Source organism: Amblyomma mixtum, chromosome 3 (assembly GCF_055824585.1).
Source record: "Amblyomma mixtum isolate Tamu chromosome 3, ASM5582458v1, whole genome shotgun sequence".
NCBI lineage: Eukaryota > Metazoa > Arthropoda > Arachnida > Ixodida > Ixodidae > Amblyomma > Amblyomma mixtum.
The window spans coordinates 311,209,767-311,233,215 of NC_143014.1; the positions used below are offsets into that span (position 1 = coordinate 311,209,767).

Sequence of the window (23,449 nt, forward strand, 5' to 3'; positions counted from 1 at the left end):
TTTCACAGCGCCCGCTACGGCCCTTATCACTTCGCTCCAGAAAAACAATTTCATTTCCGCAAGCCTATAAAGTCTTCCCTGTCACACCCCGTATATCAGACGAGCGATCTGTTAGCGCATGACGTCCAAGCTTGTTTCTGCCGTGCTGGCCAATGAGTCGCCCGTTTTGGTCGGGTTCAGCTTCGCCTGGAAGCAAATTTTTGTCACAGTGACCAGCTTTTTACCAAGCACATTGAAAGGCAGTGAGAATCCACGCCGTGTCAAGTCATTGGCCGTCGGTCAGTGCTGCTTGGGATGGCCCTTGTTTATGGAATAGTCGTGGGAGAAAAATACAATAGGCCTTGTTCGAACTTCGCGCCAGTTATTCGAAACGTACTCGAAAACAACAGGACATATTCGATTCGTTCGAATAATCTGATAGGAGGATACTTGATTGGGTATTCGAAATTCCGAATTTCGCACACCTCTAACTAATAAACCAACAGCTATGACTAGATGCTCTTTTCGGTTTATGCTGGGCATCAAATTTTCCAGGGTGGATGTTTCGTGTAGGGACGGAACTGGCTACAGCGAGAGGCATCACTTTCTATAAAAGGCCAGCAATTCGTTCGGCGTGTTCATCGGTCAGGTACAGTCGCGGTCAGAAATACGCGGCCCACGGCGCAATGAGCGGCTGTCGGGCCGCATCGCGGCGCTGCTATCTCCGTCGGGCTCTTGCGGCCAGGGTGCGTCGGGTGGCGATAAAACTTCACCCTCACTCTCTTCTGGGCGCGTCACACGACTGATGAACTTCAAGTTCGCCATTCAGCTGTTTCGCGGCTGACGGTCAGTGCGAAGGAGCGCGCCTCCACTTTGCCTCGTTTGCCGCGCGGCCGTACTGAAGGGGAGTGCTCGCGGTTCACCGTTGCCGCCTCGATACTGCTTCGCTCTCGTATGTGCTACGCGCCCATGAATGGCGAGCCTTGGTGCACGGTGCATGGGCATTAGGGCGCTCAAGAAACAGGGCAGAACAAGTTATTGTTGAGTCAAGACACCCGTCTGTGAACTCGGCGAAGCCCTGTATTGTTCCTGGTCGTGTATTAGTACATTCTATAACAGCCGGAGCGTGCTTCGATTTTTGTAAATTCCAATAGACGTTTTTAAAGGAACGAGTTCTTAGCTTCCAGCTGTCAATAAGGGCTAGCCACACTCTACTGCGCACTAATTTGAATGTCTATTTTATGCGGGATCACGTGCAGAAAAGTGAGTGCGAAACACTGTTAGTAAATTAACATTAAATGGTTCTGCTGCTTTCTCAGCAACACCCTGGAACTAACGACGGTGATTCGTGTCAAAAACCACCATAGTCAGCCTGACTATGCCCACCGTTAAACAAATGTCCCTTCCATAATTCTCTAATTACCCGGTCTTGTGCCAGCTCCAGCCGCCTTGTATCTATAAACCTCCTCAACTCATCCGCCCAACAAACATTTTGCCGCCGTGAGAGAAATATGGTAGGCTATAACCCGCTCTCTAATTATAGCAACAGGTGAAGGCCGCAGGGGTCCTTGACGGTGGACTGCTATCACGTTTCTCAGCACTTATCACCCTTTGTCAATAAACGTTTATTCACTCACTCACTTGAGAGCCTGAACGCACGCGTGCCAACCGCCCAAGCGCCGGCCACTGGAGCGCGGCGCACACGGACGCGAGACGCACGGAAATATGGAATGCGAACTGAACTCGGACACTTCGCAGGAGCACGCGCCGCGCGTTCTGTCGAATGCGCGCCTGCCGTAGCTGGTCTGCACATAGGGAAAACGAGATATTCGAGCAGGCGCTGGCGCGGCGCCGAAAGTCATACGCAGATCGAATTGCAGAGCCCTCTTTCGTACTGAGCTCAGCCGTGAAACAGCTGAACGGCGCACTCGAAATTTATCAGTCGTGTGGCGTGCCCAGGAGAGAGTGAGGGCGAAGCTTTGTCGTCACTCTGTGCACCCTCGCAGCGGTGCGTCCCTGCAGCCGATCCTTGCGCAGGAGCCGTGTGCCGCTTATTTTATGCGAAGCATACTAGCCGCACAACCGAGCTCTTCCTTGCTGCGCCGCGCGCGGCCGCGTAGCTACCACTTGACCCAAGGTAGATATACCATGGTAGCGAAGGCTCCATAGACGACCATTGGTCCAAAAAATGGCGGCTCATGGGGGCACCCCAGCGCCCCTATTTTGGGGGGCAAACTACGTATGACCGACGTTGAATGACGCCACGCATACGTATGCTTTTGGCGCGAATTATAAAGTGGTCTTTTTATAGAGCCCGCATTTTCGAGCCGGTATCACTTGAAGGTTGCCTTTCAGTGGGCACCAACTTTTGCCAGTCAAATGTGCTCGATTTCCTGCCAGTTATGGCCTTGTTAATGTGCAATTGGGAACCCAATGAAAGTGTCTGGCAAAGAAGGCAGCATAGTAAGGCAGCAACACTTTCAGACGCTGGCTAAGCATGCATGATTCGTAATGGAAACCTTGGTGGAAATACTGGTGCTAGTACTTTTGTGTATATCAAGGTATGATGCACAAAGCACTGGCTCAAGTGCACAGTTTGCAATACAGTGTACGCCAAGTATGGTTTTCATGTTCATGGTTTATTACAGCAACCAAACAAATACAGTGATAAAGCACACCAACAAAAAATGCGCGTCACAGGCAGCTCAAGCAGTAGTTTTTTTAAGCTGGCTATTCATCTCAATGGTCACAGTGTGGATAGGAAAAAGCTTTGAATTTCCACGAACGTTGCCAAGTAGGAAATTGAATAGTATAGAAAACAATGCTACGACAGCTTCCATTGAGGCAAACATGACATGACATAAGTAGGCGCATCAACACATAGGCCATGCAGCACACAGGGATTACTCTTCACATTTCATCTCTTCAACTGAAAGAATATCGCAGCGATGTTTACACCTGCATGACAATATTAAAACAAGTTTTAGCATCAACAAACTTGCTCAACGCTAGAGCATTACACCATACATAGGGCCTGCGCACAACCTCGAGACCTCCTTGTCGCTAACCGAAGTAATTTGAAGCAGTTCTAATCAAACTAAAACATACATGAAGTGCAGTTTAAAGTGAAGTGCAAGGACATTCAATACAGCCACTTCTTCCTCGAGTAGGCACAACATCGAGACGCAGCCATCCTGGCCGCAGATCCGCAGATACGTATGTAGAAAACCAGCGAAAAGGACGCATTCATGCGTCCTTTTCGCTGGTTTTCTACATACCATGCACCAACTGGCCCAACAAGCTACGCTTCTTCAATAATACGCAGATACGTTTGGCTGCGCTCGGGTGGATGCCAATGAGTAATTACTCCCTTATTACAAATCTACTCCACCTTGGGGGATTCCCCTAAATATTTGACCAACACTGTTCCCACTTCGAGTTATTGATCAATTCGCTCTCGCCTTAACATAAGCTTGCCGTCCCGGTTAGCTCAATTGGTAGAGCGACTGCTCCGGTGAAGCGGTGGTGCCGGGTTCGATCCCCGGACCAGGACAAATTTTTCTTTAACTACGAAGTTTCTGAGAAAGCTGTATAGCTTTCCTTTGTAGCCGTATGGCTGCGCTCGGGTGGATGCCAATGAGTAATTACTCCCTTATTACAAATCTACTCCACCTTGGGGGATTCCCCTAAATATTTGACCAGATACGTAGACAGTTCGAAGTGCTTGGAAGAAATCATCAGGTTTCGCAGCTGGCACGGAGTCTTCTCCAGGCTGAGGTCGTGGCAGAACTGCATCCACGTTTTGCACCTGGACATGATGCAGCGTCCACGTTATACGACCGCACGTCAATACGCCAAGATTTATTTCACCTAAATGCAGTACGTTATAACTATGGCAGAAAATGCTCGCGCCAAGCCTCCGCGCCTCAGAGTGCGGTTACGCTCGCCTGATACCACGCGGCTAGCTGCTTTTCTATGCTCAAAGAGTGACGAGAGCGATGCAGCGAAATAAGTTTAAAACTACATTGACGGTCATGCACACGTAGAACGGCAATAACTACTGCTGGCCGAATTCAGTTAGGGCACAGTCAATGCGGCGCACATACACATGGTTGAGTTTCGATACTGTCAGTTGCGAGGGGATCCTATAATTTGCTTCACGGTGCTGCAAAACCCATTAATGCCATGCTCAGAGCTGTTAGGCAGCGCAGTTGGTTTTCAATTGACCATACGGCAAGTAGAGGGCACGTGGTTGCTCATGAGAGCCCGGTATCAAGTTCACGTTGGTGACAGTCGGCTGCACGAAACTAGCTATAAATAAGACAAATGATGGGTGTCTTTTGTACACCCTATGACTGCAAGTGCGTGCCCTGCAATTTACTTACATATCCCGATAACATGAAAACAAGTGCGTATGAAACGGTTAAAGCTACGAATAGGAGCGAAAAGCCCGACAAAAGCATATCTAGGGCAGACGACAACGGCAAGAGCTCACCTGCGAAAGTCCAGAGGGAAGCGGTGTAATATTGGTAAGACACCCACGGTACAACCCGCGCTGTCACAATGTGCCACGGAGCAAGGTTTCTTCACATGCCGCAACCTCATCTTGTAATACAGAGCTAAGCGCTTGAAACGATGAGCGCGAAGCCTCGGGAAAAGGTTTCGCACTGGCCGTACACCGAAGGAAACGCTGCAGCGGTGCAGCAGGGTGCAGATCTTGCCAAACGGTGACAGAGAAGCGACGGGCAAGGACTACAAAAACTTTTTAAAGGGGACATTTCGAGACCGGCGAGCTTAATTGACACGCTTTCCAAGGCGCGCCATAGCAGGCAGCTGGAGATAAGAAATCGCCTCGTAAGCTCCTGCAGCCATGGAGGAAAAAAAACTAAGGAGGGAGCGTGACGTCACGCGGCCAGCGTTCGCAAGCCGAGTTGTTTTGAAGTCGTTTTCTCCCTCAGTTTTTCGCTCTCCGAGTCTGTCCTTTATGTTTTGATTCTGGTATGTTTTAGTGCGCGCGTATGCGGGACCCGCGGCGCGGGCGTCTACAGCAAGGAAGTTGATCTACAGTTAGTCTGCCGCGCTAATCGGCGCATGCGCGCGCTCAGCAGGGCTAGACTTTACCGCACGCTATCACGTGGTGCGATCACGGGGGGACACACTCTCTTTTTTTGCTATATCTTTACTTGTTTAGACTAGGCTTCAAGGTTGTCGCCGGACGCTCCCTCCTTAGTTTTTTTTCCTCCATGCCTGCAGCCACTGTGGCCGGGTACCGAAACAAGGCCTGCAAAGTCGCGCTGCAAATGCACCGTACACTCATCAACAGAGAGCGCAACAAGAGCGTTGCAAAAAATTACGAAATTCGGCGTAATGTTTTGCTAATATAGTTTACCTATTTTATAAAACGTGGCATTAAAATATTCATTTTTTTGTTGTTTTATTGCATTTTTATTTGTGCTTTTGAATTTAATTATATAAGTGTTTTGGCCGCCCAAAGTGGCTGTGCTGCAGTCGCGCTAAACCGTTTTTGGGCCCAGCCTTCGCCACCATTCTACATCCACCTTGCTTGACCTACGTCGGCGCACCACGTGATATGACGTCACAACAGCTGTGAAAGTTGGGGCTCAACTCGTACGCTCGCTTGCGGACGCGCAGCCTCCGCCGGCGGCCTAACTCCCGCTCCTTCCGCTAGGGGCGCTGACGTCACAACAGCTGTGAAAGCTGGGGCTCAACTCGTGCGCTCGCTTGCGGACGCGCAGCCTCCGCCGGCGGCCTATGCTTCGCATCCTAGGCTTAACCATAAGCTAAGCCAGGCCATTTTTTGACCGCGACTGTACATAATGGCATCGTACTGAGGCCCATCTCGCTTCCTTATAATTTGGAGGTTGGCTGCTATAGAGTCGAATTTTCATATATCTATCTCGAAGGGGTCCGAAAATTTGTTCGAATTATTTATAGTTCGAGCTAAAGGGAGCCTCATCGAAACGAGTATGTCATGCGCTGGATTGTGCTAGTAACTGCAATGAAGATGCATCACTGCTTGCTGGGCGTTTTCGTACGTATGCCGCAGCTCAGCAGCCATGGCAAGTGTTGGGCCTGGAACAGCCTGTGACGTAGGCCAGCACCGCGTCGGGGTTGGTGAGCTTATACCAAGACGACAGGGGCCGGAAATTCTACAACGGCAAAAAAGAAAAAGAATGGTGTTATACCCCTGTCAAGCGCACAAGTTAAGTGCACTTACGGGGAGTGCGCTTCGGCATCCTGAGTGACGCTTTGGGCTACGCAGTGCTAAACGGGAAAGCAAAGTGCACTCTTAGTAAAAAAAATGGCGGCAGAAAATGAGCGGAGTTTCTGAACAGGACGATGGAAAAGAAATAAATACTCATAATATTCAGTTGCTTAACGTGATAGCGCAAATAAAACGAGGTTCAACAGTTTTTAACGATGAAAACGAAATGAAAACAGAAGAAAAGCCAAGACCAGCCAAGACTATCCAGAATTTCGACAACAAACAAGATGGCGGCGGGCATCGATGTCGCATCTGATCACGTTTACTTGTTTTGTTGCTTCGTTTGTAGCTATAACCAGCGAACTATTTTCTGAAAACAGTGTTATAGCACGTAAAATAAAGTTGTAAGTACTTTTTATGCACTATAAATTTTGTACCATTGGAACCACTGGCGTCGAGGCTACGCACTCGGCCAGCAAAGTGTGGTCCGTGAACGCACTCATAGCGAAGTGCACTCTTCCGCGAGTGACACTCACTTGCGTCGTTTAGATGCGGCAAAGTGTACTTACAGCGTAGTGCACTCTCCGTAAGTGCACTTAACTTGCCCGCTTGACAGGGGTGTGAACATACATAACTTCATTTGTTTCGACTGGGCGTGTACAGAAAGCGAAAAAAAAAAGGGACGCACGTAGTACGTTGCGGAATTTTCCAGATTCTCTCTCTGTCGAATGAGTTCTTTGCCTGTGAGCTGTTTCTACAGTGGCTCAGATTTAATTGTCGGAATCTCGCCTAAATAACGACCAATACTTCAAGAGCTAGGACTGTGACATCTGTCAGTTTTCCACTCGCCGCAGAGCTGGCAAGAGCCACCCACTACGGGAGATGCCACCGTAGATAGGAGGTCAGAAATCAGCCGTCCTGCCAGCTGCCATCATAGTGCAGCCAGGATTTTTTTTTATACTGGACAGAGAGCGGTCAGTGTCTGAAAATTAAGCACCAATTGTTGCATCTTCGTAGAAGCAGTAGCGTCTTTTCTTTCCAATTCCCCGAAGTGCCGCTTGTACTTCGACTGCCTTCAATGATTCAGCTATTAAGAGTCCAGCCTTTTCCAACTTTGTCATCCTTTCCGTCAGTGTTCAGAAGTTTGCACTGATGTATGTCAGGTCTCTTTTCAAACTCGCGTGTTCGAACAGCTCTTAAAATGATCACACATGCAACGTCATCCTTGATTTCCTCAAAACAGATTTGGCCACTTCAAAGTGCCGTGCATATTATACTGCTGCGATTATTTATGTTCCCGATCGAGTCAAAACAGGCTTTGGCGGCAGAGGAATGTCAGGTGCTGTGGCACGGAAAAACAGCAATTCTTGACGGAGATTTAAGAAACACCTGTTTTGTGCTAGAGACTAACGCGTCCACTTGAGGAAAAGAGAGCCGGGCACATTCGGCTACATGATGTATTGCATGAACAACGCAGGTCAAGTGAACTGTCTTGTTGTATAAAAGCGTGAGTCCCTTTCCTGACTTGCACATGCAGGATGCCCCATCCCAGACGAACGAAAGTACCTTCTCATACTGAATATTTCCTGGCCATAGATGCTCCACAGATGTAGTGAAAAAAAAAACGCGCTATAGTCGAATGGCTCACCTTTTCAAGAACATCTGCGTTGAGCAGGATTGCTTCGAAGAACTTCTTGCTGGCCTAGATGGTGCATGTTAACAAAATAACTATAGCGCAATGTCGAACACAAGAAAGGACCACACAGGACTAGCGCTAAACTTCATCTAACTTTATTCCCTGATAGCGCAGAAAATATAACGAAAAACCAGGACATGCGCAGATACCAGATCCCACACAGCACTATCAACAGAACCGTTCAAGATATGCCATTTCCGATTTGAAGAGGGTCACATACGCATTGCTAGCCCAAAGTACACCGCTGTTTTTCATATGAAATGCCTCCAATAGTTCCTTTGCCCTTGTATCTTTGCTTGTATCTAAAATCTTTATCTCAAGAAACCGTGGTTGGCACTTTTTGCAGTAACCCTCTAACCCGTGCATTTAACCCGTGCCGAATGTTCCGCCGCACGAGGACACTCATAATTTGTACCATAATATATTCAGAAATAGCAAATACTTCTGTTATATTTGAGATACTTTGAATTGATGTGAAAAAAATTGAAAGATCGTCTCTTTTTTTCACTACTCCAGTTTAACGCCAGTGCTCAGAAAAGAATACATGTTAACTTATAAGCCGGTCAACATGTGATTCTAATAGTTAACTTTTTAACCGTTACAGTTGGACGCCTCGTTGCACTTATCGATTTGCTGCTGACTGCTATTATTAGCCACATCAATATTTAGAGCTCCTAGAATGTGATTAGGCATCGGCGATATATGGCGCAATGAACTGTGGATATCGCGCCTATGTCGTGAGAAAACCGCATGGCAGTGGAGCGCGCACGGGAACGCCCACCAGTACACGTCATTCAAAAGCGTGAACTTTTTTGTTCCGCTCGAGCAGCGGCAGAGTCGCCCGTGGCCAGAGAGAAGCACCAGTGGCATGTTATGTAAAGCGGATGTTTTGCACAGCTTCAACGCTCGATCACTGCACTACACCCAGAGCGGTCGTGCCTCACAAACATTAGCCAAGCTGTCGACGCGAGCCGCGTTGTGCGTGGCCAGACGCACTGGTGACCCTTTCGACGTCCGCGACGACACCTGCACACGTTACAGGGTAACGACAACTGCACACGTTACTAGGTAATGGGAATGTCCATTTTGGGCAAAAAAGGTACCGGACCTGCGGATACATAATGGTCCAAAGAACGAGCCCATAGGGACCGGGCAGCTGGAGGGGTAGCGCCCCCTCTCGACGCTTCCCTCGACGCCGGCGGCACATTGGAGTGCGCAGTTTGTCGTTGGTTTCTGGGGAGTTTATTTCGGTGTTGTGCGTGAATATGCCCGGTGAAACGAAGTCCAGGCAGATGTGTTGTGTTGTTGGCGGCACTAGCAGCTACTCAAACTCGTCGGACGCTTCTAAGCAGATAAATTTTTTTTCCATTTTGGCAAGCTCTTTCAGGGTACGAATTATCTGATCAAGAAACGCCGAAGCTTGAAAGTTAAAACCCCACAGACCGAACAGAACTAGCAGAGCTATCAAATTTTACCAATAGGCGCAAGGTAACCAACGTAAGGAAGTTTAAAATGGAGAGAATGGAGCACGCACTAAAGAACGGAGGCGGCCTAAAAGCGGTGAACAATAAACTAGGCATAGGCAAAATATCAGATGTATGCTTCAAGAGACAAAGGGGGCAATGCCATTAGCAATATGGATAAGGTAGTTAAAATAGTCGAAGAGTTCTACACACATCGGTACAGTAGCCGATGCAATCAGAAAGTTAATGAGAGACACAAAAGCGGACAGCAATGGGACCTCCCGCCAGTAACAAAAGAGGAAGTACAGAAAGCCTAAGGAGCAATGCCAAGGGGGAAAAGCAGCTAGTGCGGATCAGGTAACAGCAGATTTGTTGAAGGACGAAGGAGAGATTATGCTATAAATATTAGCCACCCTGTATACGCAACTCCTTATGACCTCGAGCGCACAAGAAGCTTGGAATAACGCTAACATCATGTTAATCCATCAGACAGGAGACGCCAAGGACATTTAAAATTACATACCGATCAGCTTACTGTCTGTTGTCTATAAGGTATTTATTAATGTAATCGCTGATAGAGTCACAAAAACTTCAATTAACTTCAATTAACCAAATAGACCATAGACAATAGACCATAGTCACACCATACAGATATGCACACTATCAACCAGGTGATAGAGAAATGGGCAGAATATAAACAACTCCTATATAGCGATTATATAGATTACGATAAAGCATTTGACACAGTTGAAACCTCAGCAGTCAGGCAGTCATTGCGGAATCGGGGTGTAGAAGAGCCTGTTATAAAGATACTGGAAGATATCTATAATGCCTCCACGGCTACTATAGTCCCCCATAAAGTCAGCAATCAAATCCCAAAAAAGAAAGGGCGAAAGGCACGGAAACATGATCTCGCCAATGGTATTTACTGCCTTTTTAGAGGAGGGAACGAACGCGTGTTAATGACAGCCTAGTGGAAATCAAGAGGAAGAAATGGGTTTGGGCAGGGCATATAATGCGTAGGCAAGATAACTGATGGTCCTTAAGGGTAACGCATTGGATTATATACAGCAATGCAAGCGTAGCAGGGGGTTGAAGAAAGTCAGGTGGGCGGATGAGGTTCAGAAGTTTGCGGGGACCGGGTTGACGCAGCTGGCATAGGACGGGGTTAATTAGAGAGATATAGGAGGGACCTTTGCCCTGCAGTGGATGTAGTCAGGTTGGTGATTATAAATGGCCGTTGCTTGCAACCGTAGAGCCCTGGTGGTGTCAGAATGGCACATGTATAAGCCGTGGTGCAGCGGGGCCTCTAGGCATACAACTCAATAATTTTTGCTACGCGGATTTGAGCTTGGAAAGGAGTCTCAAAAAACATGCAAAGATCTGAGCGAAGAAGGAGGAATGATTAGTAAGATAGAAAATCAACCATTTTGCTACACCTCGGCTTCTTCAGGCATGCCTACCATGCTGCTGCTGCTTCTTGCTTAGATCACAGAGTTCAGTGGAAATGCGAGAACAGTGATACCGATAGAAATAGGAATCAGTGAGGAACTATCCTAGCAGAAATAAGAGCCTTTTTTGTCCTTAAGTGAGGCTCTAGCGGTACATTAGTGTTGTGGAGTCAAATTACGCGACAAGGGCCGAAATGTTTATGTCGTATTTCATTGCCACACAAGTAGCATGGCGGAAGGTGCAAGAATATCTGGATCTGGACAGACCGGTATTGGAAACTGGGCCTGCTACGTTTAACGTAAGGACTTTTTTCGGTTAGGTTAGCCTAGCTGATCTCTTTGTGAAGCTCTTAGACATTACTTAATGTGCTAAAGTAACCAGTCGGGATAGTTGGTATGTGTATTCATGGTCATTTAGCGCCAAAAGCTACTCTACTACGGGAGTATGCGAGAACGCGTTGGTAACAGAGACGTTCTCCTTAGTCCAGTCACTGAGAAGTCTTGCGTGCAGCTTTCTGAAGAGACAGCTGTATTTTCAAGCGTCGTGACTTGTTGCCACGAGAAACACTAATTCGGGTGAGGTGTGCTAGGAACCTTTCTCGTGTTGTCAAGCAAAGAAGTTGCTTTCGTGGATAACACGTGACGTGTGCGTGTGTTTTCTGCGTAGCTTATTAAATTTCTGATGAAAACCTAAGTTTAGTGTCAGTGCTTGTGTAGTCTGTGCTTTGAATTTTGTAAAGCACTTGAGCCCCAAATTAAATGTGGTGTCAGAGGGCTCCGAGAACGTGACGAGGCGTATAGTGTTATAAGGCGCGGATACGTGTTACTGCGGCTAACCAGGAAAGGAGTGATGTATTCAGACATAACTAGAGGGAGGAATCTCAGCAAATTACTGATGCCCTAAACAAGACAAGTACTAGCGGCAAGCGCAAACTTTGCAGACTGCAGAGGGTGGTACACTCTTAAGGTGAACACGAGAATCCATGGCCGCGCACTTCGAAGCGCCAGTGCGTTCGAAACGGCCGCCCATCGAAGGAAAGTTGAACTCGCTCAAATGGACACGAAAGTGCTGCTTCGCGTAGTCTACGACGTCAACGTGTGGCTGTGACGGACGCACTTGCGCTCCGAAGACCATGTCCGCGCACACACGAGTTCACGCTAAACGCGGATCACTCATGCTGTACAGCCGGCAGCTACTGTACAGCATGTGAGAAACCGCTACACGTTTCACTTGGAAAGCGCGTTGGGAGAGCTAGAAGTTCCCATGGGTGGAATACCCTCGCCGGCCGCTGTCCGCTTCACCTGCAGCATTCACACCCACATTTCACGACGGGCCGTGCACATGTCCACAAGGCAGTTTTTGCGCGTACACGAAACTGCAGAAGTTTCCGAGCACTCAAGCTATACATGTACAAATCATGAAGCAAAAAAAAAAAACATCGATGTGTGCTTGCAATAACACCAAACAGCTGCCCGCTGCAAAAAAAAAAAAACAGACAGTGTCAGCGGCTAACCCCTATCACCGTAACACTCGAAGGCTCTCCTGAACTCCACGAGTGCCCTGGCAGCGATGTTGCAACGTTGCTCCGCATCCCCATAGAACTCGCCAATGTGGTGTCCGCTTGTGCACAGGGCATAGCAGGAGGCCAAGAAAAAGAGCCTGTCAGCCATGGGGCTCGATTTCGCGGAATGACTGTCAGCGGAGCGTCGGATTAAACCAAGCCTGTAGGCCTTCAAGGCGCCTAGAAGGGCTTTAATGTCCACGTAATGAGGGGACCACTCCTGCAGGTCACCGTCAGTCTCGTTGGCTTCACTGAGGAAATAGTCACGAGCCACTTGCGGCTGGTCTTTGGGGGGTGCGAAGAAGAGCTCCCTAAGAACTTCATCAGCAAGCAGCCTGCCTGCACCGCCGTAGTTGACTGCCGGCGGCAGGTCCGGATGATACAGAGGGAACACGAAGTATTCTTCAGAGGCTGTTAGTGCCCCATGCACACTCCATTTGTGGCTCCGCACGGACCTCGGCTTCACGATGTTGCTCAAGTCATGCTGTTGCAGCCGCCACTGAACTTTCATCAGTTGCACCCAGGTAGTGAAGAAGCTAGTGCCGGGGGTGGGCTCTGGCAGTACGGTGAAAAGATATTTTTGGACGTCCGACTGAGAGGTTTCATTCCTGGCGGTCATGCGGAGCATAGCACCGCTGCGACGCATCACGACACCAAGCAGAACGTCTCGGATATCTTTAATCAGTGTGTCGGCTCCTAGATCTTTGGAGAAAAGGTTGAACCAGGCCACGCCTGTCCTGCTTTCAACCTCCATTAGGCAGCGGCGAGAGTGCGATGACCAAGGAAGACCAAGGAGTTGAAGTGTAGCCTCAGCGATTTCCCGATGCGCCATCCAGCCTAGCTCAGTGACTACGCGGAGCCCCAGGCTGAGGGTCAGTGCTTCCCGCGTCTCGGACTTGAGCCGCAGAAGGTACCCAACAGCCCTGAGCAGGCTGGGCTTCTCCGCATGTACCTCGATGTTAGCGGAATAGCGGCGAGCCCAAGGGAAGTGCGCGTCGACAAGGAGGGCCCAGCGGTCGTTGGAGAAACCGGGAGTAACGGCATCACTCAAGTTCATAATCGACAGCCGCAAAATTTTCTGTTCTGGGTCTGCAGTGGCAGGTGCCAACGCTTCTAGAGTAAGCATATCCATTTCTTGGATTGTAGAGGCCAATTCCGAGGTTCGCAACTCGCTAACGCCGAAAAGAGCCAGCATGTTCTGGAGGTACTTTTGGTAGCGGAGGGACGGCTCGGTTCCCCTTCGCTTACCGGCGAATGTCCGCATTAACGCCATCCAGGCTCCAAACATGGCGCTGCTTCCGATCTTCAGTAAGGGGTTCCCCGTCCCGGCTTGATAAGGGGTGAGATCGAGGGTCACCTGGAACCATAGGTGGATGTTCCAATTTCCGGAGAGGTCAAACAATATATCCAGCAGGTCTTTAGTTGATGTCATCGGCCATGGTAGGTGGTGTTCGGCCATAAACGTTTTCAGTTCGTCCAAACCGCTGTTAGAATGCCTCATGCATGACCTCACCAAAGCGGCTACCTTTTCTTGGGTGTTCCGTGCTGACCTTGTTGAGATGCCGCGACTTGTGGCGAACCGCGGAGCCCAATTGACGGAATTTAATGCGTCGGTGTACATTCCGTCTTCGGCGACATCGAGAACGGAGGCCATGTGGTTGTTCTGCCTCCAGCCGTCACACACAAATCGGTATAAGTTGTCACATGGGTCTATAGACCAGTTCAGGGAAGATTGTATGCCAGCCTTGTACATCTGGCACGCCGTACTGCTGCAACCAGGGAAAGTGGACAGATCCGCGGGGTTGGTGTGCATCCTTGGGGTAGTTGGGCGGTAAAAGTCGCCGTGCTGAACGATAATCCACTGCGTAACCATCAGATAGACGACTGGAGTGGCGATGAAGACAAGTGCGGTTCCTAGTATTGCCACCTTAATCCACAAGCTTACACCGCAGTTTCCTTGGCTGGCGAATACTTCAAGACGGCCGTCATCCTGCGCACGAGAAAAACAAAAAGGGTAAATTTTTACTGCCTTATCAGAGCACCCACGATACAGTAGTGGTACGGGTGAGGCAGTTTATCTGATTTATTAAAACTCCGCAAATTATGTTCCGCCATGTCTCATCAGAGCTTGGAACTAATCGAATATCCTCTTGGAACTAATCGAATATCTTCTTATTTGATTCGTCGAATGAATCAAATAGCGCACGTTCAAGATTATTTAAAAGAGCCGAAAAAATTGGAAATTTTTTCAATACTTTCCAACTAATTGGCATGAAGGTGAAATAAGGCATGTCGCAGTTTTTTCCGTCGACTGTTTTAAGGGAAGAGCCCACTCCTACGCCTCACAGCGCTCTGCCGCCATCTTTCTGCGCGGGAGGCAGAGTTATCGCGACATGGTCCATTTGATTCGCGGTTTCCTAATGCTCATAACTGCCTCCAAGATTGGGTGATGCAGCAGGGCTCAGGCAGGTTTAGCAAACCCTGCAATGACCCCCGACCTCGGAGGACATGGCTCAAGCGTCGCTCCAGCTCCTCTCATCTACTGGGTTGTGGTGCTGTCATCAGTAGCAGAAGGTAATTTTCCCATATGTATAACATCACGATCAGTTATTATATTGGATTCGTGCAGTCTATCCCTCAGTGGAGATCAGCTATGGCTATGGCTACTCCACTGAGCTATGGCTATGGGCAGCTATGGCTACTCCACAAGTTGTAGAGCAGTACCGCAACTGCCGTTAGCAGTTTGGTGTTTCGCACGATTATTCGCAGTAGTAACGAATATTTTAATATTCGAATCGCATTCCATTAGGGTCTATCACAATTCGATTCATTTTCTGTCCAGCTTTTAGTAGTAATATTCGTATTCGATTCGGTTCTGAAAAGTACTATTTGCACCCCCCCCCCCCCCCCATATTTGGATACAACTTGGAAAAAAAAACAGCGGTTGCTGACACTGGGCCCAGGTACGAGGCGTCCTGTATGTCAACCGGAAATGAAATCAGGTTTTTAATCTTTGATTCTATTAAAGAAGCTAGGTATTGGAATTCTAGAGCTTGATAATTTTTTTGTGATTAGCTTCTTATCTAGGTGACAAGAAAAACTTTGAAAACGGACTTTTTTTCGTCGTGGAGGAATTCATTGCACGGAGGCTGAATGTGGGCGGAGCTTCACTGCAGACTTAAGTTGTATCCGACTATAGCGACCTTGTTTAGACCTTTGTGCAAAATTTGAAATATAATAATAGGGCGAAGGGGAAATTGGGGAGTCTATGATCCTATTTTCACAAAGCATTATTTAAATAATATTTCCCCGGAAATGGCGCATAGTGTTATTTTATCATCTAGAGAATTTCGCGCTTCGGAAAAGGGGAAGGGAAGCGTTCATCCTCGTCAGCACCGTGTTCTTAATTCCACCCCTAGCGTTTGCTAAAGCCAGACTCAATGGGAGTCAAAAGGCTATGCGTTTTTTGACGTCCTCTCTTCCGGGTTCAAAAAAAGCTGGTGAAACTCAGAAAGTTTGGTTGGTTAGGTTTATTGTGGTTTAACGTCCCAAAGCAACTCAGGCTATGAGGGACGCCGTAGTGAAAGGCTCTGGAAATTTCGACCACCTGGGGTTCTTTAACGTGCACTGACATCGCACAGTACACGGGCCTCTAGAATTTCGCCTTCATTGAAATTCAGCCACCGCGGCCGGGATCGAACCCGCGTCTTTCGGGACAGCAGCCGAGCGCCGTAACCACTGAGCCACCACGGCGGGGCTAAACTCGGAAAGTAGTCTAGGAATAAGCATTCTCTGTCCTGGACAGTAAAGTGCTCATTCAACAAAACCTGAATGCTTATATGGACAGCACAAGATTTTGGCACTCCGGGGCATTCCGACGGCGTCCCTATAGTCGGCAACTTTGTTTCGAACATAAAGCATACACGACTGCACTGTGGCGATGATATGGTTACTTCGCCTCCCGCCTTTTCGTCGATATGGTTCCCTACCAAACGAAGGCTTAAAATGGCATCCGCTGCCGGGCGTCGCCGAGCATGCTTTCTTGTTCGGAAATCTCCAACTCGCACCGTCTTGTAATCCCTACACGGGCGAAGTGACGCGTCACTTATTCGTGGTCAACCGTTCAAAGAACGCCGGAGGAGCCAGAAATAAAAACTCTTAGGCGAACCTCGGTGCATCGTTATATTCGAGGTTGACACATTAAAGTTCGTTATATCCGAGGTCAGCACATTAAGGTTCGTTATATCCGAGGTTAGCACACGAAAGGTCGTTATATCACCCTGCCCACCCGGTTGTGGGCAACCTGCTTTCCCCAGGTTACCGAGAGACAGCGGTCGCCATTTCCGCTCGCACAGAATCGTCTAATGCTCACGCATTAACAGTCTTCAGTGCCCTGACACGTGAGAAGAAATGCTGCCGCCCCGAAAACACCCACTGGCAACACCACGTGTTCGTTATTATCGGCACCTGCAGGTGAATATTATATTTGGCCAGTGAGAGCGCGGGAGTTTTCGAAGTCATACAATGCCGTCAACGACGCCTATTACTACGGATAAAACCCCTCACACAGCTGACTTATAAGAAGTTAAAGGGTCCCTGAAAGGGGTGTCTGAGGTTGGCAAACAAATACTTGCATTATGTAGAGCGTAGGCCACTGAACGTTCATGCCGCGTACAATACATCAAAGGCGAGTAGATAATTTACAATACATTTTCAAAAACTACCTCTCCCGAGCCTCGCGGCGACCAGCGGCGGTGAACTTCCGCCCGAATCCGTACTCATTACGTCAGTTTGTACTCTTTACGTCACAAGTGCTGGGCTATGATTGGTTCGCGGTGCCAACGTGAAATCACGCATTTAACAAACTAGAAGCTCTAGATACTTCACACTCTTACTCTTTTCGGAAACATTTCGCATTTCAGCAAGCAGAGTTGTCGTTTATATGCATGTTTACGCAGTTATTGTGTGTTCGGTGTCAGAAATTAGTACTGCACTTCCGGTTTACAATGTTTTCGTCTGCTCGTGCCGCTTGTGTCACTCCGCCGGCGCCGACGTCGAACCGAATCGAGAATCGAGGTGCGATTTGGAGTCACCGCACTACTGATTTCTGTCGCGACCTCCGTCGCATGCGCAATCAAAATGGACCGGCCGTGCTGTGTCGTTGGTTGCAAAGCCAGGGTTCGGCAAGATGTTGCCCTTCGGTACTGTCTGCCGAAAGATGGAAGTGAGCGAGCCGTCGTCGTCGTCAGGATTCAGCGCTCGATTTCTGAACGGCGTGTCCTTAAAAGCTTGGCCGACGCGCTGCACCGATCGTCGCTTGCGAACTGCCGCCCCACTACAAGCAGGGAGACACGGGGCGGTGAGCATCGCTGCGCCGCCCTACCCAAGCTCCGCTCACAACCGGTGTCGCACTTCGCCGCCGTGCAGCAACGCCTGAGCGCTGCTTGGGATGGTGTACAAATATCACAAGGCAAGATCGCCTTGTTATCAGAAATACTTCTCGAGCAGCGACAAAGCACGCCTGCTTATGTTGCGAGCTTTCGGCAACGGCACCGCTCGCGGGCGCTCAGGGCGACGAGCTCTGCTGCTGCCTGGCTGCCGTGGTCGTCGCTAGGCCTATTGCCTCTTCGGCATCGAAGCTGCAGCGGCCGGCGCTTCGGAAGTCGCCTGAGCTATAATACAAGGCTTACTCTACACATCGCTTTTCAGTCAACAGCATCATCTCACAATAAAATAATAGTATGGTCACTTTCCGCGACTCCTTCTGCAGCGAAGCGAGCGGGCGCCAGGCGAGTCGGAGCCCACGTCGGGCCAGCGGCAGCTGCGAGACGGTTGTGGCAAGAAATTTGCTCGTATCACAGTCGTTACCTTTACCAGCAGCTCAGTATTGGTCAGCGATCCTCAAAAATGACACATTTTTCACATTTCTTATCCCAGGGTTTATTATTTACGTCAAGAACACACTTTAGCTCGTTTTTATGTCGCCGGCAGACGGGATCCAGGCTGGCCGGCCGGCCGGCATGCTCGGCGTACATCACGTTCGCACAAGAAAATGCAAAACAGCCATGATACCAGCGAGGATGCTTCCTAGATTCGAGCAACGAAAATATGTCTGTGCAAAAGTGGATCTTTCGGCAACGACACCGCCTGCGGCAACGCCGCGCGACGAACTGCGCGCTGGTCCCAGGCTGCCCTAGTCGTCGCTAGGCCTATCTGGTTTCGCATTGAAACCGCAGCTGACGGCGCTTCGGAAGTTGCCTGCGCTATAATAAAAGGCCTACTATTCACATCGCTTTACTGCGAACTCGTCCCATAATAAAAGATATGTTCGATTTCCACGATGCCTTCAGCAACGGAGCTAGCAGACGGTAGGCGAACCGCACCAAGTAGCAGCAGCACCAAATCGGCTGTTGGATGAAATTTGCTTGTATCGCAGTCATCACTTTTACCAGCAACTCGGTATTGGCCAACGATCGTCAGAAATTATGCATTTTTGACATGCATCTATCCAAGGGCTTGCTATGGACGAGAACAAACAATACTAGCGCGTTTTTCAGTCGCCGGTGGCCGGCATCAAGGCTGGCAGGCCGGTCCGGCGTGGCTCGGCCCCGAGCGCCCTGAGCAGCGCGCTGTACGGCATCATGACGCTGCCGCTCTCCGCACTCGTATTGGCTCCCGCTTCCCGTCGTTGCGTTTTCCGCGCGCGGCTTGTCGTAGACATCCAGCAGGTTGGACGCAGGCGACGAGCTGCGATCGGTTGTTACGACGTCGTTCACAACGGCGCGCCGCAGCGAATCGCACACACTTTTCGCACATGTGTCCCCGCCTTAAGGCTGAAATCCCATTTCGGCACTCATCCGCAAAAGTCGTTCCTTCAGCTCGGGGTCTATAGTACGAGAGAAGCCGCAGCGAGGGTTGCGAGACACAGGTGAACATAGCAGACAGCGGGAAAGCGAGCGAGCGATCGAGCGAAAGAGCGCGTCAACCGGAAGTAAACAAACCGATCTCGTCGATGACGTATTTGTGGGCGGAGCATGGTCCCGGCCTGTAATCTTTATTTTTTTATGGTTTGCTCCGGTGTACGAGTTGAGAGGGAAAAGGCTGGTGGTCATTTTTAATAGCCATTATCTCTGGTTCCGCACAAGGTAGATCAAAAATTTTTGCGGTAGGATGATGGATCGTTCAATGTCTATCAATACTTCGACTTCTCTTTGCCTACATGGACACCGTTTCAGGGACCCTTTAAAGCAGGCGACGCTATAAAGACTCTCGACCCAGCGGCGATTTTCTCTTTGTAGAGAAGGACGGCTGACCGAACAGGCGTACCGGCCGCCGATTCGTCAACTGCGGTCTGTACAGCCATGAGGTCCCAAGCGGTATATTAATTAAAACGAAGCAAACTCATAAGTACTTCAAGAGCTGCCCTATAATAGATAACACACCCAATTAAGAGAAACAGTTAAATTGAATCGCATGGGGAAATTCTGAGCCCAAAAAACAATACTGTATACGCGAACTCAAAAGGAGAGACCGCAGAAAGATGGCACCTCAGAGCTTCTTTATTAGCGTAAGGGGCGTTTCAGCATATTACCTAAATGACGCAACCAGGGTCGATTTTAAGTAAAAAAAAAAGAACGGTAAGGTTACTATCAGAAATCTCCCTCCAAATGGTGACCAAGAAACGTTGCTGATCCACAACAACTTGGCCCCCACTACTGCACGACATCGAAGCGAACGCTTCCTTCTGCGAGTGCTGGCAACCATTAGGCTGAAACGGCTGCCACCCGCGTGGTACTGCCACCTCTTCCTACACCGGCCGCATTTTGGCAAACAGGCATACGAATACAGAACTGGTAGCACTACAGATGTGCTACATTTTGGCATGACTGCTCACGACGCTGATTGCGAATACTACCAGAAATAAAAACTCAGCGCAGCAGGTGGAATAGATCCAGTAGTACCGCGAGCACTGTAGATGCGCACCCTTTGTCAAAAGAAGAGTCCAGAAGGGTCGCTTACCTTCAAAAGATTTAGAACGCTTGCGATGCATAACAAGCCACACAGCATGGCTCAAAACGAAATTTCTTGAGCTCCAGACTTTTGAGAAGGGCCATAGGTGTACTGTACGCGACGCCTGGCACATGACATGAAAGCAATCGTAGATTGTGTATTCGATCGACAACGTGAACACATGAGCCACAAGATGCCATTTGTTAATCAGGCCCGATAAGGTGCCGTATTGGAGGCAATATTGACCAAGGATATTTAAAAAAAAACGAAACGATCTTAGACCACCACGTCCTTAAGCTCTCTCTCTCTCGCGCACACACACACACACACACACACACACACACACACACACACACACACACACACACACACACACACACACACACACACGCACACGCACACACACACACACACGCACGCACGCACGCAAAAGGAGCTTTAACCAAACAGTGCACCCCACCGACCTATCCCACACTGTAAGAGAATAGTTGCATCTCACTGACGCAAGAGAAACAAACATTTGCTTTCATGAGCGAAGCAAAGGCGCACGAAGCAGATAATCGGCTTCTATCTTCTGGCTTCGACCGATCGGTTATTACCACTTCTGCTCAGAAATCCTATTCGTCGAGGGAAAACTGTCTTCGCATGCTTTCCGGACGGAACTGACAGGGCCCGGACAAATGAGAAGTGTACATCTGAATAATGCGTTGGAAAATTTTGCGCTCGGGAAGTCTGTAAAACTTACGCTACGCAGGTCTGGATAAGGTGTCCTGAGTAATCGCGCATGATGTTAAGCAAGAGGTAGATTTTGCATACTACGGCAGGCTTTGTAACCGGCAGTTCGTTGCGGTTAGAAATGAAGGTTTGCCAGCATTACACGCGTACAGCATCGGCAGTGCTGAAGCGAAGTTTTCTCGAGCCTAGTCGCGTCCATAGCGCACTTGTTGCCTCCAGCGCGCTCGTAATGCGTCTAGCCGGCCTCCCGTCCGTATGAGCACAGACAACGGAGCCAACACCAGCAGCAGTCCTAGCCTAGACTTATCGAGAGCAGCGACGACCTGTTTCATACCTCGTCTGCCGTTGGGAGCTCTGGCTGGTGACGTGCCGCGGATGAAGAGGCTCCGGCGGCGACGGGGACGTCTCCCTGGACAACGTCCCGGGCCACAGGCAGCCAAGACTTCCACCGGAGACGGATGAGCTCCCGGATGCTGCGACGAGGGGGCAGGTACTCCTGCGACATCACGATGCCCCGGCCACCAGAGAATGCCTCAAAGTCGGAGTCCGAGGAAGCGGTCGTGGTTCCACTGCGTGCAACGCTCGGCACTTCGTTGCCTGGCGCGACGTTGCAGGATCCACTCGTTCCGACGGTGGGCATGGCCATGGCTGTCGCTGTGTTGCTCGAACTCGAGTGTGCTGGCTCGCAAGAAGTGGATGTCAAGCCTCCGCTGCTCTTGCCCTGACTCGGTCAGTTGCCGTCACCGTTGCTGCTGCTGCTGCCACCGCTGCTGCGTGCGCCAGGTACGGGATGCAGCGCGTGGCGCCTGCGCTCTAGCGACCACCTTATTTTCTTCGGAGTGAATGAAGAATACTCCTGGCGACAAATTCAGCCGTCATAGTTACCTTGAAACCACAAGGTTTAAAAATGATGCCCCTTGTAAGCACAAATCTTCAAAAACAAGATAGAAGACAATAAAATTAAATGAAATCGAAACCAAAACTTAATCCAAAGCCTTTTTTCGAAAATTTTAGAAATGTAGTCGCACTGGCAAAGGCCAGACCAATCAGTGCAAATACCAGACCGAAAAGAAAAAAAGTTATAACAAAAGAAGAGAAGGACCGAGGGCGGTGTAAAATAATCCGTTTGCAAAGGTCGGGAAACATAGGCATTTTCATACAGATATGAAAATGAATGCAGGAAAGCACTAATTCCTAGAGTATAATTCACAGCGCTTTACCGTTTCCTTGCTCCAGATAGCTTCTAAAATTTGCGGTTATACGCTCATTATGATGCCAACACAAGCATCTGCGTGTGACAAACTAACGTACCAGCAATAACAAGGGTCGAATTCATACCAGTTTATTTGCGCAGCTAAAAGGCATCGCGATGTTTCGGCCGGATTGTAAGTGCACAGGAAGATTTTACTCTGAACCAGTGGTTGAAAACACTGAGCAATAAAGGAAAGCTGTATAGCTTTCCTTTGTTGCCGTATGGCTGCGCTCGGGTTGACGTCAATGAGTAATTACTCCCTTAGAAGAACTTGTTGTTGGGCTAGTTGGTAGTTATTCATAATTAAATTCAAAGGCGCCAAACCATAAGCACACACACACACAGGAGAAGGCGCTCTGTCTCGTCTTTCTTCTCCTGTGTGTGTGTGTGCTTATGGTTTGGCGCCTTTGAATTTAATTATGAATTACTCCCTTATTACAAATCTACTCCACCTTGGGGGATTCCCCTAAATATTTGGTCAAACACTGTTCCCACTTCGAGTTATAGATCAATTCGCTCTCGCCCTAACATAAGCTTGCCGTCCCGGTTAGCTCAATTGGTAGAGCGACTGCTCCGGTGTAGCGGTGGTCCCGGGTTCGAACCCCGGACCAGGACGAATTTTTCTTTAACTACGAGGTTTCTGTGAAAGCTGTATAGCTTTCCTTTGTGGCCGTATGGCTGCGCTCGGGTGGACGTCAATGAGTAATTACTCCCTTATTACTGAGCAATATGTTTGAACCGTCCCTCTGGAATGTCGGCTTGTGTTTACTGCACGCCACGAGACGGGCCTGGACTGCATGTGCACGATAAACAACTGTTGTCTGAGCTGAAGGGGGATATTTGACACACCTTAACACACACATGTAGACCGGATGAAATTTTCTTGACTGTCGGATATCTAATTGATTATTCCTGCTTAATATGAGGGCCTGAAATGGAATGTTGGGTATTCGCAAATTATTTCCCGAAATAGTTTTTACTTTACGTTGTGCCTTCTAAAAGCATACATGGCTTGAATCATTCGGAAATGGTTTGCTTGGGTTTAATGGACTTTGACGTCCCAAAGCGACTCAGG

The 23,449-nt window shown here is 49.0% G+C and overlaps 1 protein-coding gene across 1 annotated transcript; it reads right to left on the minus strand.

The window, feature by feature from the left end:
• Window positions 1-7,974: 7,974 nt before the first annotated feature.
• LOC149355600 (uncharacterized) lies at window positions 7,975-22,648 on the minus strand. Its single transcript, XM_089583940.1, has 2 exons — window positions 21,457-22,648; window positions 7,975-14,367 (listed from the first exon to the last, which is right to left on the minus strand). Exons 1-2 carry the CDS (start codon window positions 21,766-21,768, stop codon window positions 12,325-12,327), a joined length of 2,355 nt encoding a protein of 784 aa, XP_089440066.1. The 5' UTR covers window positions 21,769-22,648; the 3' UTR covers window positions 7,975-12,324.
• Window positions 22,649-23,449: the final 801 nt, after the last annotated feature.